Below are 13816 nucleotides of genomic sequence, written 5' to 3' on the forward strand. Positions count from 1 at the left end.
TAATTTCTTTTTCTTTCAAATTTGAACCCTAAAGCTCATACAACTCTACAAAGACGATCATTTTCCCGACTATCCTTGGCCCAAACAATACCAAGTATACCTTAACTTAATTGTGCAACAGAGCCATATGATGCATCATCGCCATAGAAATATTAGCTTTTAAACATATCCAAAACTGTTTACAAGTAATAAAGTTTTAATCATTACTGAATCTTTTTTTTCATTCACTTAATTAATAACCTGTGGATATGCTTAATATAATGTAACTTATGTGCATTTACAGTTAAAAGGAAGATTTAGGTATGTGTATACTTTAATACATACATACATACCTACCTACCTACATGTATATATATGTGTGAGTGTGTGTGCGCGTGTACGCCTTAGAACTTGCTTGACCTGTTTATACTTTTCAAGGTCATACAGAAATTACATAGTTTGATTCTTTTTGTTCTTGTTCCAAATTTTGTGTTCCATTAATGACGACAAAATGACAAGCGTCCAAACCATTGTGAACAACAAATTTATTGAAGAAAAGCTATTGTTTATGCCCTGGAGTCGTAAGTACAGGCTTTGGAGTGTGATGCAATAAATTGCACTATTTTGTATGCAGGTCAAGGTACGGACGGTATTTAAACAAATATCGGACGTCCGGTTTGAATACCTGGTGGGTGTTTAGGAGCAAGTTTAGTGCTACATTGGGACGGTGAAGGGAAAATGGTTAAATAATTTGGATCCAAATCAAGTGGGTGTTTATGTCTTTCAGGCTCTTTTGAGCCCCCCCAGCCTAAATAAGATGAAGTAAAAAACGTCTGTCTAAATAAATGATTATTAAATGTGCCGGAAACTTTGAACATTCAAATCAAAGATGCAAAACTTCATCCAAACAGATAGGTAGATAGGTTCTGAATTTCAAACAAAAATAAACATTTGATAGATTGATAGCACCATGGAAAAAGGTTAAAGAGTAAATTGGCCAAGATCTCAATGGAAAATCATCTACACAGAGCCTGTAACTGGATGAACTTTACAAAACTTCACCTACATCGCACGTTTTAAGTTATCCAGCTCCGCATGCATTACACGAACCCCAACGATAAGCAGACTCCTCCATCTATGCAAGAATTTTTTCAGACATTGTTTCAGCTGGAAAATCCTCGTAACCGGAGATGCCAGTTATCCTGATCCTTGTGTTTGGCTGCAAAAGATCAACATCAATGAATGTTGCAACCATCCTTCCCCCCACCCAAAACCACACACCCACACCCACACACAAAAACCAACAGAAAGAGAGAAGAAAAGAAAAGCAGGAAAAGAGAAGCAAACCAGTCAGTGGTCTACCTGCCTATGACCTATGTTCCTCCGGTAGTTCTTTTTCTTCTTGTACTTGAAAACGATCACTTTTTTGTCCAGTCCCTACACAGAAATTCGAGGAAACTAAACTCTAAGAGGGTTTTTGCATCTTAAACCACAGTAAACAATGACGAATGATACCTGCTCTTCAACCACAGCATGTACTGCAGCATTAGTTACTACGGGCTGTCCAATATATGCTTTTGTTCTAGTTCCAACAAGCAAGACTTTGCTCAAGATTATCTGCGAGGGAAGTGAGAACTTGATTAAGCGTTTCAGATATTAAGCAGATTAAGTTCACCATAAAAATGAGACTACAATATACACTATAATTAAATATAGATTTCTTTAGACCAATGAATGACCACTATTATCCTGCTGATGCATGCCAACTACAGGAGGACAAAGGTAAAAACCCTATAACCTATGATGAATGGGTACTAACTATTTGTATCCGTGTCATTCCAGTGTACCTAACACCGAAACTTCAATGGACACTCCTTACATACAATTATTCAAATGTGTACTCAATTTTTTAATACATGTTTTAATTAAAATACTTGACATATACTACATGGGCCTATATCCTACACTTTATATGCAATTCTTGAAATTTGTGGGACATATTCTGGTTGTTTCAGTCCGTATCCGATTTAAAAGTATGATTATAAAGGCTCTTTTGGATATCGAGTTAAAAAAATGAGTAATTTTCTAATTTATAGATATATATTTTGAAAGAAGCATATAAATGTTACAGGAATTTTAGTTAATAGCACGTGCAATGTTTCAGAAGGCTAGGTGGACTAAGCGTTTGAGCCAACGCCTAAAGCGTAAACGCCTACGTGCTTGGCTATTTTTTAAATTATTTAATTATAATAATCGACAAAAATATGCATTAAATTCATATAAATTTGCCAAACAAATAGATAGCAATCTTAGCTTCATAATGAACCATGCATACTTCAATACTAAATAGCCAAAATAATAACTAAGAATGTTATAGAGAGCGCTAGGAGTCCTAGGCGTTGGACCCGAGGCCCGGAGTCTAGGATATTTTCCTTTTTATTTTTTAATTATAATAATTTATAATAAATGTTAATGTTATAAAAAGCTTAGGTGTCGGATTGGTGTCTAGGCGGATTTCTTTCTTCATTCAAGTGATGGTCGAGGAGGTTTTGCTAAAGTTCGCAGGAGATAGTGGAGATGTTCATTTTTGGAGGTTAAAGGAGTTTGAAGGAGTTTGGAGGACGTGTGGGCTGCAACACAGAAAATCACGATTAAGGACTAAAAAGTACCGTCCACATAAGAAGACAAGCTCCCCTAATCACTCCCAAAACCTAGACCAGCAGCTTAGATATCGCCAGACGCTATGCGCTAGTTAGGCGGCCTAGGTACCGCCTATTTGTAGGCGTACGCCTAGGCGGACTAGGCGGGGAGGCTTTTTAAAACAGTGAGCACGTGAAATGAAAAAAATAATATTGACCTAACAAAAATTGTTAATGTACATACATATGTGTAGCTATGTCCATGTACCCTACATTTTATAAATTTGTTGTGTCATGTTTTGTACCTGCACTCGCAACGATACCCTTGTCACTTAGCCTATAACACAACTCAACTCCTTAGACAATTCACTTAAGTGGTATTACTCAAGGGATCAAAACACCCAAATTAGATTTACACAACTATTCCTTGCTAATTAAGAAGACAAGTGACGGGGAGTGGGCGGAGGGCTTCGATCTGAACATGACTTCGGACTAACGATAACTTTCGTTGGAAACTTATTGAACAGCGTGGTACAACTAGCGAACATGGACAACATCGAGGAGGCACTAAACAGTAAATAAGTACTGCTCATCGACCAACATTAATAGTGACGTTGTTCATCAATGAATAGTAACAGTATTGTTGTTCACCCTTTAACAGTAAACTCATTTTGGGAATATTAGGGATTTTTTTTGGGCATTTTCAATTGAGTTGGATGTGGGGGTTCTTATGAGTGGCTAGATGGCTAAGATGTTTGCGAAGTGGGTTTTACTTAAGGTGTATTATAATTGGAGGTCTAGGATAACTTCACAGCCGAACAATAGGCTTCACACCCACACCACTTCACATACCATACACAAGCAATTCCAATGCTTTTGGAGAGTTTTCAAAACTCAAATTTTATTAATCAAGGTCTATCCATCATGGAGGATTACACATCTTATCTTATTTATAGGAAAAGAAAGCATCTAAACACTTAAGGAAATAAAATTCTAATCAAATCAAAACCTAACGAAAGTAAAAGATACAATCACATAAAATCCTAACTAAATTAGAAAGATATCTCAACATCAAATCTTAAAGAAATCCTAACTAAAAAGAACATTACATATAAAATAAAATCCTACCGAAAAAAGTAAAGAATCTATAAAATCCTAATCGCATTTGACGAAGGGTTAATGTTGTCCTGCATAGGGTCCTCAACCGTATCCATATCTGAAGAAATATTCATAACCATATCCATTAGGATACAACCGTATCCATTAGGATGCGGATATGATCACTCAAACCTATAACCGATATACGGATATGATCACTCAAATCTATAACCGATTGGATATGGTTACAGATATGGTTTTGTAGTAAAACATCTGAACCGTATCCGAGATGGGTAAGCGGATATAGATATGGTAAGTATCATATCCGAGCTGTATCTAGACCGAATGCACCCCTACATCAACAACATTTGTGAATGATAGGTATCAAGAAGGTGGCTAAAGAAATCCTTCAAGAATGAAGAATCTAAGGGCAATATATAGCAATATATAGTCTGCTAAAAAGACTTTTGTTCAAAAAATGAAAAAGTTCAAAAAATAACTTCAGCAAAGAGAGCATTCTATAAAGATTGGCAGAAGTGTAGGAAGTAAAAGGTTTATCTGCACTTTATTATCCTAAAGTTTCACCTTTTTCAACCTTGATCACATGAAGTTCTATTCAATACACCAAAGCGTGAAATAGTTGACGGGAAAGCAAAATTGAGCAAGAAACAAACTTTTCTTACCAAATTTCAGTTTTTTTGAATTTGGGAAAAGTGAGGAAAAAGTTAGTTTTTTGGCATATTGAATAGACACTACATAGGATACCCATACACACACATATATATGTTTTTGGCATATATATATGTGTGTGCGTGTGTGTATGCACCTTAGATTCAACCTAAGGTAGCGCCTTCAAAATTACATTATATGCTATCAAATTACTCAATCCACTCCTTTCAACTTGATTTATATGTTTTGGATTGTATACAAAAGAAAAAATTAGGCAAAATGGGTTGTAGTTACTCAAGTAACATGTGATTGTAAAATTAACGGTTTTACAACAATATAAGTAAGGAGACAATAAAAAATATGTTAGTCTATGTTTTGTATGTCATGCTCTTTTCTTATTTGTCTTATGTTTAAAAAGATTTCAATTAAAGTCGTAAATTTTATCATGTGATTTTACTAGGTTTTTAGTAAATTTATCTTGATTAAGCTCCATTTTAAGTTTTTTGTTTCAACAAGGGCAATTTTGCTTATTTTGAGTATTTTTGAAATATTATATATTACATCTCGTACATGATGTCTTATTATATCCTAAAATTTAAATATAGCAGATCTTGTTATCTAGGATATGATTGCTGATCTTTTTGAAATACTAGAATTACCGAAGGTTGTGACTGTGATCCATTTTTGTGCACATATTGAGATGATCATTGATATTTTTTAATCCTCAACGAATTCGTAATGTGAAAAATCAAAAAAGAGCTTCAGTTAAGTACTTACTAAAGATAGATTGGTCATATTTGACGCACATGGCTGATCCACTCATATTTCATTGTGTAATACTAAGAGACACGACTGAATTTTATGTACTTCCTTATTTTTTGTAATTAAGGATCAAGATGCACAAATTAAGCTTATTATAGTTATATCTTCAATCCTCACACTTTATGGAGTCTTTAATTTCAGATAAGTAAACCACTGTTTGGTATTCATGTATCAGGTTAGAATTGAAACCATCCATGTATCAGGTTTCTAATGTAAAGGACTACTTGGTATTGATTTCAAGCACAATAATATGAAATTAAAAGCATATTTAACTCATACGCACATGGCCCCCCCAATTTGTACTATCTTCATTCTAAGATTACTTTAAAGTGTCCATCAAAACTAAAATGTTATTCCCTCTCAGGACTATCCTTTAATAGCACTATATCCCACCACTCACCTTGCATTTATTGGCATTCAAAACTTTATACCTTTGGGAAGGTCGACTTAAGATTCAATAAACTTAACTTGTAATGGCAGAATGTGTATTTGTCTAATGATATACGTGAATTATATAAGTGAATTATGAAATGTTTATGCTTCATGCAGGGCCAGCTCATAAAGAAATATTAAATAATTTTAGAGTGTTCCTTCATGGTGTTAGAACTTTGGCAGGACATGGTATGATCCCTAAAAATTCGTACATCAGTGTCCTTACCAATTATACAACTAGTGGGAAATTCATATAGTAGTTCAAGACAAAATTGCTTTCACTATCTTTATTGTATTGTAAAGACATACAATTACTTTTCCATATTTATTCTATTTCAGAGTTTTTCTCTCTATTTCAGATTTTTTTTTCCTTATCTGTGATTGTTGGTGACTATAAAATCTCTATTGTCTTGCTTAGATCTTTGAGTATTTGGGTTCATGAGTTATTTGTAAGGTTAAATTTAATAGCTTGTGGAAGGTCAATATTGTTCATGATTGCTTTTGATTATTGTTTAATCACCTAACTTTTGTGAGGTATCATAGTTTGATATTTTGTTATTAGATGTTTAGAGGAGATTGTAGTTTTATTCATGATAGTGATTTTTGTTGCATCGTGTTTAGTCAGATCATGGTTATTGTAGTTTCACAAGGAATTTTCCGTCAGATTATAGTTATTATAGCTTCGCAAGGAATTTTTCGATATTATCTATTTACTTTTTCATGTTTTGAAATAAATCCCTCAACCTCTCAAGTCATTGGAAATGTTCTTGTGTCCAATAATTTGTGCTTTTCACGGGTCTAAATACATTGTCATAAAAATTAATATTGATTAGAGATTTCTAATTACAATCCGTGCTTTGTATGGGCCTAAAAACTAGTATGTTTTTATCTAGATCACTTGTTATACACTTCTTGGACATATATACTACACTTCACATCCATTTCTTAAAACTCGGTAGAATTGGTTAGATATGATTCGACCCATTCCAAAGTTCAAAACTAAGATTTTCAAGGGTCATTTGGATGCCTATTAAAAACCAAGCAGTCTCCAATTTATAATAATCAATATAGCAAAAGAAGTTGAAAATGTGAAAGAAATTTCAGTTATGTATGTAAGTATATGTATGTATAATATATATGCATGTACGTATGCATGTATATGTGTGTTTATGTATGTATATATGTATATATGTATATATGTATGTACAGTTGTGTCCCCATACTCCATATTTTAGGGACTTTACTGTGTCCCACCCACACTTGTACTGATACCCAAACTTATTTCCAAGTAACTTAGACAGAAACTAAACATCTAGCAATCATGAAAGGAACAGTGCGGGCCTGTTTTACATCAACTTTCATTTTAGAATAGGCATTCACAAAGAACAAGTGTATATCCGGAGTTCAATCTTTGAATTACAACATTTTCCCCATAATCAAATTCCTAGATCAGCAACAGATAACAATCAGCATATCCAATTGTCCATCCAGTAAACTTAGATGACAAATTTAACTGGAGCTCACAAACACAGTTAAGAAAAAAAAAGTATTAGCCACATACCTTATCATTCACATTAGCGCCTTTCAGCCTCTGTGTGTAGATAAAACGTCCTGGAAAAACAATGTATTGTCGGGACCCTATCTGATAGAGGGGAAGCAGATCACAAAAGTCAAGACAAAATTCAATGTTGCAAACAACTGAGAACATGAATAACCCAAAATTGGAAAAAATTAGGAGAGAACATGTTAACAAAGCTTAAATTTCAAAAGAGCTTGAAATTCTGCTGGAGAAGTGTGTACATTGTGCATGAAACAAAACCAAACTGCGAGAAAGCACAAAGATCAAGGCGAAGTTGAGCTTAGAAAGGAGACTAAAAGCTTAACAAGCGACAATGTACAATGTTGTTTCACAACAAATTGAGTTAAAACTTATTCCTAAGGGAAAATTCGAGTTAAGAGGTTATATACAGATTGCAATTCATCAACAATTACAAAATTGAGAAGCAAATGTGTTGAGATGCTAAACCGTATAAAATCAAATTTCAAGATTTTCAAAAAAAAAGTTCAGTATAAGAAAGATAATATAGGAAAATTAAAGTGGTTAGCAATTATGGAACTACTTAAAAGAGCTGCATGAATTAGAAAAGGTAGAATCTTTATTTAATTATTACTAGTATAATGTACGCGCTTTGCACATGAACGAACATGTTTTAAGTTTTGAATTCTTTACTAAATAGTAAAACCATGTTAATAAATAAAATTGTATAATAAGATTGCTTTAAAAAATGTATAAATAAATTATTATTGTGTAGTTATTGTAATTGAATGTTTTTCTTATAATGATCGCCCAGTGTTAACCTTTTCTTAAATAAGTCCCCAAATCTAAAACTATTCTTAAATAAAACTACCAATTCTATATGTTCTCTTAAATATGTCCCTAAAACTTTAAAGTTATTAACTCTCTAAATTAACTAAGCTGCATTAATTTTGTCAGCTTTTTCCTGATGCCCCCTAAATAGTTACACTTATACTTACAACATATTGCAATATTTATTTCTCGATACATTTATTTAATAGGGTGAATTACACTAAACTTTTATGAACGTTTAGCCCATATGAACTTTCAAAATTACACTAAGCCCCTAATGACTTTTCTGTTTCAAAGAAGAGCCCCGATAACTTTCTAAATTTTACAGATAAACCCTATAAATTAGAACCAAAAAATGGCATAAAAAGCCATTTTGAGATTTATTGGGGGTTTGGTGTAACTTACCTAAAAGACATTGGGGGATTTCTACGAAAGTTATTGGAGGTTTAGTGTAATTTCTAAAGTTCACATGGTCTATTTACTGCAAAATGTTGAAAGTTCATGGGGGTTTACTGTAATTTACCTTATTTAATATTATAATTCTTAGTTCAAGTAACACTATTAAACTAATTATACTATCTATATACTATAAAAAATTTATCTAATTTAATTTTTTTAAATTATGCTCTTAAAGATTTAGTACTATAGATATTTTATAAACTTTTATTATACTACAATTAATAATTAATAGTACTATTATTAATATTAAATAAGTTTTTTGTAAAAAGGTTAGTTTCAATCGTTACCAAGTACAAATTATTCAGTATCATATAATAATCTTTGAGAAAATACTATAAAAATAATATTAATTATTTACTTAATTTATTTAATAGTATAATACTACATAAATAGTGTAATTCGTAATTTATGTGATATTATTAAAATAACTACACTATTTATGCCGTTCAAAATTTATTCTATTTATTTTATTGCTCATTGAATTATAGTATAATTCTTTATAGTATTTAGCAATATACTATTCTATTTATACTATTATTTATTTATTGATTATAATTCATAAACAATTATTATAACAGTTTAATTGGTTACTACTAATAATTGTGTATGCTTATTATATAAATTATTTTACTTTATTATTTTTAAATACTGATAATTATAATTATTTAAGGGGTTATATTTACTTAATGAAAGATTAATTAACGATAACGGCATAGTCAGAATTTATCAAATTTAAGAGGGCAAAAAAAAAAAAAAATGTCACCATTACAACGGCAAACACATCTTCAGATAGTTTCCAAGCGTGTGTTTGTGTTATAATTTTAGCGATAACGGGTTAAGAAACGTCACCATTACAACGGCAAACACATCTTCGGCTTTTGGGTCCCCCCCGGCGCGAGTTGGGCCTCGACGGGGCGGAGGGTCCGAACCCCAGCGATTCTCCGTCGACTCTCTTCACGCGCCGACGCCTTATGGGCGACGGCAAGCGGAAGTCTAATTTGGGAGGAAAGGAGAGCTTGGAAGAAGAAGAAGAGAATAAGGATTTGGAGGATGGGAACCGAGGCGGCGGCGGCGGTGAAGAAGAAAACAACCGAGCGGTGCTCATCATCATGTTCAGGCTCAAAGAAGAAGAGGCCATGTGCGTCGACTCTACCGCTCCCCCCCACCTCCCTCCCTCTTCCGACGCCAATATCCAACCGAGTGAAGTAACACAGGCTTTTTTCTTCACCTTATCCTCCCCCCTATCCTATCACTCCCCTGGGCTGGCCTTGACCCAAATAGAGGCTTTTTTGAACTTTTGAGTTATTAGACGGCTTCCGCGATAAGCCCAAGGCCCAATTCTGAGGTAAAGCCACGGGCGAGCTCGGCTCACCGTCACGTGTACATCAGCCGCAGCAGAGTAACGATTTATAGAAATTAGGGAAAATTTGCAAAATAGACCATTTTTATGAAATACATAGCGAAATAGACCACTTTGTAAAATAATTAGCAAAATAGACCTCTTTTGAAAAAAAGAGGTCGATTTTAAAAAACAAGGCTCAGAAAACATACGGGACTACTAGTCCCGTATGTTTAGAGCCAACTAATCACGGATTAGTGACTCAGAAAACATACGGGACTAGTAGTCCCGTATGTTTTATGAGTAGAAAATTTTACTAATCCGTGATTAAAACATACGGGACTACTAGTCCCGTATGTTTTCTGAACTGTTTTGTAAAATAGACCTCTTTTTGGCCTGTTGGCCAAAAAGAAGTCTATTTTGCTAATTATTTAGCAAAATGGTCTATTTTGCTAAATAATTAGCAAAAACAGTCTATTTTGCAATTTTTCTCTAGAAATTACAAAGCACACCACCACACATTGGATATGAATACGAGTATTGAAATAGACATGAAGATGATCAATTATTGACTATTAAAAAAATCTCAATGGCACCCGTACAAGTACATCCAATGCAAGGTGAGAGAGAAGGTCGTTATCCAAAGTGATGGGATCGTCCGACACTACCACATCACCAAAGTTGTTAGAGCCTCGAGACCGTTTGTTGGAAAAACTAACTAGAATTACTACCATGAAACTGAAAATAAGCTTTCAAGATGAAAGGAAACTTCTCTCGGTGTGATCAAGGTAAGTGAATGCACTGTCCTTAAAGATCGAGTAGATTTCGCCCCTCTAAAAGTATCTCTTGGTGCAGCTGGTTAATGGCGGGATACCCTCCACGATTCAACGAATTTTTACCTATATTTACCTATATTCAAAAAAAAACATAGTTCTAATATAGGTGAAAAAAAGCAAATATAAATTCAAGCATTGCTTATACTAATATCGGTGAAAATATTTACCTATATTCATACTCGAAAAATAGTCTCATGGTTCTCCTATACCGTTGTGCATGCAACCTGTACAACGACCGATCTACTTAGAGCAAAGTGCTGTCACCTGACACCACCTAAAATCCTAAACACCTAAGCCCATTAATAATTAAAGAAAAACCTCACCCTAGCACAACTTATTGCCCAACTGCAAATCATCCCAACTCCACTAAATAACCTAATGAGTCATTAATTGTATAAAATTTTATGGTCATAAAGAAGATTAGAGAATTACTAGTTGGGGAAAGAGATACAAGACAGCAGTGGCTAGCCGAGGGACTAGATTATTTACATTGTGATGGTAACAGTACTCAACCTACTGTGGTGGTAACATTACTCAACCCACAAAGATGTGAAGTCATCTAACGTCCCTCCTCTTTGATGACTTTGAGCCTCATGTTGGGATTGCATGCTACAAATTTATATTTTAAGTTATTAATGTTATTTTATGTATTGAGTTTAGGGTTTTTTTTGGGGTTTCTAGGATTGAGATTGTTTGATCTCGTTGCAGACTTGATTTTTTGCTCACAATTGAAAACTCTTTGGTGGACATATATAAATTTTTCTAACCATTATTTATGTTGTGACACTAATTTTTAGAAATTCTGAATCTGCCACTGAGCGCGTATATGCACCTGCAGTGTACGTGCCACAACTTCCAAAGTATATACATTCTTAATTAAGGAGACAGAGTATAGTGAGCCTTAGCTACAAACGTGATGGTTATTGCCTATTGGCCATCTTAAACTAACATGTAAGGATGGGGACGAAGTGTCTCAAGAGAAGGATTGTTTGCTAGTTGTGGCTTGCAAAATGCATTGCGTGACTTCGTGTAATTAGCATAAAAGATAAGTGTAGATAAGTTCAAAGTGTTAAAGAGCATGTTTGACAACTTATATATTTATCCTTACTAGGTGAAATGCATGTGCACTGTACGTGGTCAAATATCTAAATTATTTATTTTAAGTTTATTTATTCACTATAACATGTTTGCAAAAAAACGTTTATGATTGTCGTAATATATTAAACAATTTTGGATATTTTCATGCATAATATTTTGTTGGTTTTAACATTTTGCCTTCCACAGAAAAAAGTCTTAAAATATTAATGACTTAAGAGTAATTTAATAATTTAAAAAATATTAATAATGTAAGGGACAAATATAAAAAACTATTATTATTAATGATAAAAATAAATTCTTGAATTCATCAAAGTAAAATGGTAGGTTTTATCTGGTCATATAGGATTTTGTTTAACTATAAAGAAATCACTTTCACCTGTTGTTTACTTCCACTTGTTGTTTATCCGACGACCAAGTATTATAGATATTCAAAAACTTTTTTCTAGAATCTTATTCGTCAGAATGTGCAAATTCAATCAATAAAAAACATAAATTATATGATCAATTTCAAAATCAGATATGTAGTCTTTCTACATCTTCCCAACTAATTAATTGATTTGTCAAAACGATTACTCTCTAGTTTCATAAAATTATAAAATATAATATGAGAATGATTTATAATTATTATGCACTATGGATTGTATTTTAACAAATAATTCAAATTTATCCAATGTCAAACAATATTCAAAAATTTAGGTTGAGAGTTATAAGAATCCATTATCCGCAACAATACTCATACCAAATTAAGCTACGTGCTTCATAAACTTATAAGAAGGTGTGAACTATAAAAATGAACAATTTAATTTATTTTGTCCAATAGTTTATTACAAATCATGAAAGACAAGGTGAATCAGAAGGATTACATACCCTTCACAAATAAAGATTAAATTTCTCTTAGAGATTCTTATAGCAAAAGATTTTCAGAGTTGATGTATAGGATAATTTTAAGATACATAACCCAAATCAGTTCATAGAGTGATATACTTGACATAAAAATTACTTTTATAAGATTGAAGTCACATGTGCCTTAAGTTACGTTTTAAGTTAATTTTAGAAAACTCCCTCTTAGCTATGGGGGTCAATGTCAAAAAAAACCCCCTCAACTTTATTTTTGGATATGAGGGAAGCCTAGTAAGGCAGAAGGATCCCCAGCCAAGACCTGAGTTCGAGCCCCCCACATTAACAAGTAAACCATGGGTGAACTGGGTCCCCTACCATATCTAGTCTCCAAGTTAGTAGGACACTAAAGGGACATGAGTGACAAACCTCGAATTCAGGCATTTGGCCACGAAAATTGTTAACTTGAAACTAAGTAAATCTTCGTCAAAATTAGGGTGTTGTAGATAACCTTTCTCAACTTCAATTCTTTAATTTAATCCTATAAAATTTTCTCACTTAACTGCTCAGAACTAATATCATTGAGTTTAATCTATTATATGACAAGTATTTAATTTGGAAAGTCCAAAATATCCCTCAACCATAAAAGAATTAGCTTAGTTTTTGCTAGATTAAAGAAAAAGAGGAGATATAGAAGAAAAAAGAATTATAAATTGGTCGTGATCCTTTTATTATAGGTTGAGAGTTTTTAACTAAAATAGCTTTCTTCAATATGGTATTTTCTCCAAATCACATATTCAAGTAACCGCATTAAGGGGTTTTGTTGAGAGAAGTGTAAAAGATCAGAGAAGTGTTTATGAGTTACGCCATAGTCAAGAGGTTTTTTCCTAAATCGTACCAAAGTTAAGAGGGGCTATCTATAACACCCTTATAGTTAGGATGTTTTGCCAAATTAAATCAATTGAGTGGGTTTTTTGAAACAATCCCCATAGCTGAGAGAGTTTTCAAAAAAATAATTTTTTTAAAATTTGGCTTGTTCACATTTTTGTCCCTCAAAATTTTAATAACTCGATATTAGTCCCTTAAATTATAAGCAATTTTAAAATTTTGAGGGAATAATATAGAATTATTGGAGATCTAAAATCAAGGAACTTATATTTAAATTATCTTTAAATATTGCTCTTATAGGCAATGTATTAAAATATCGGTCGATATATCGCTATATTAGCCGATATATCAG

General features: G+C 33.0%; 1 protein-coding gene across 1 annotated transcript; it reads right to left on the reverse strand.

Moving 5' to 3' along the window:
* LOC109822477 (50S ribosomal protein L21, chloroplastic) lies at positions 857-9249 on the reverse strand. The gene is made up of 5 exons (XM_020388677.1): positions 9230-9249; positions 7201-7281; positions 1495-1596; positions 1342-1416; positions 857-1198 (listed from the first exon to the last, which is right to left on the reverse strand). Exons 1-5 carry the CDS (start codon positions 9230-9232, stop codon positions 1115-1117), a joined length of 345 nt encoding a protein of 114 aa, XP_020244266.1. The 5' UTR covers positions 9233-9249; the 3' UTR covers positions 857-1114.

This window comes from Asparagus officinalis, chromosome 8, assembly GCF_001876935.1.
Source record: "Asparagus officinalis chromosome 8, Aspof.V1, whole genome shotgun sequence".
Taxonomy (NCBI): Eukaryota; Viridiplantae; Streptophyta; class Magnoliopsida; order Asparagales; family Asparagaceae; genus Asparagus; species Asparagus officinalis.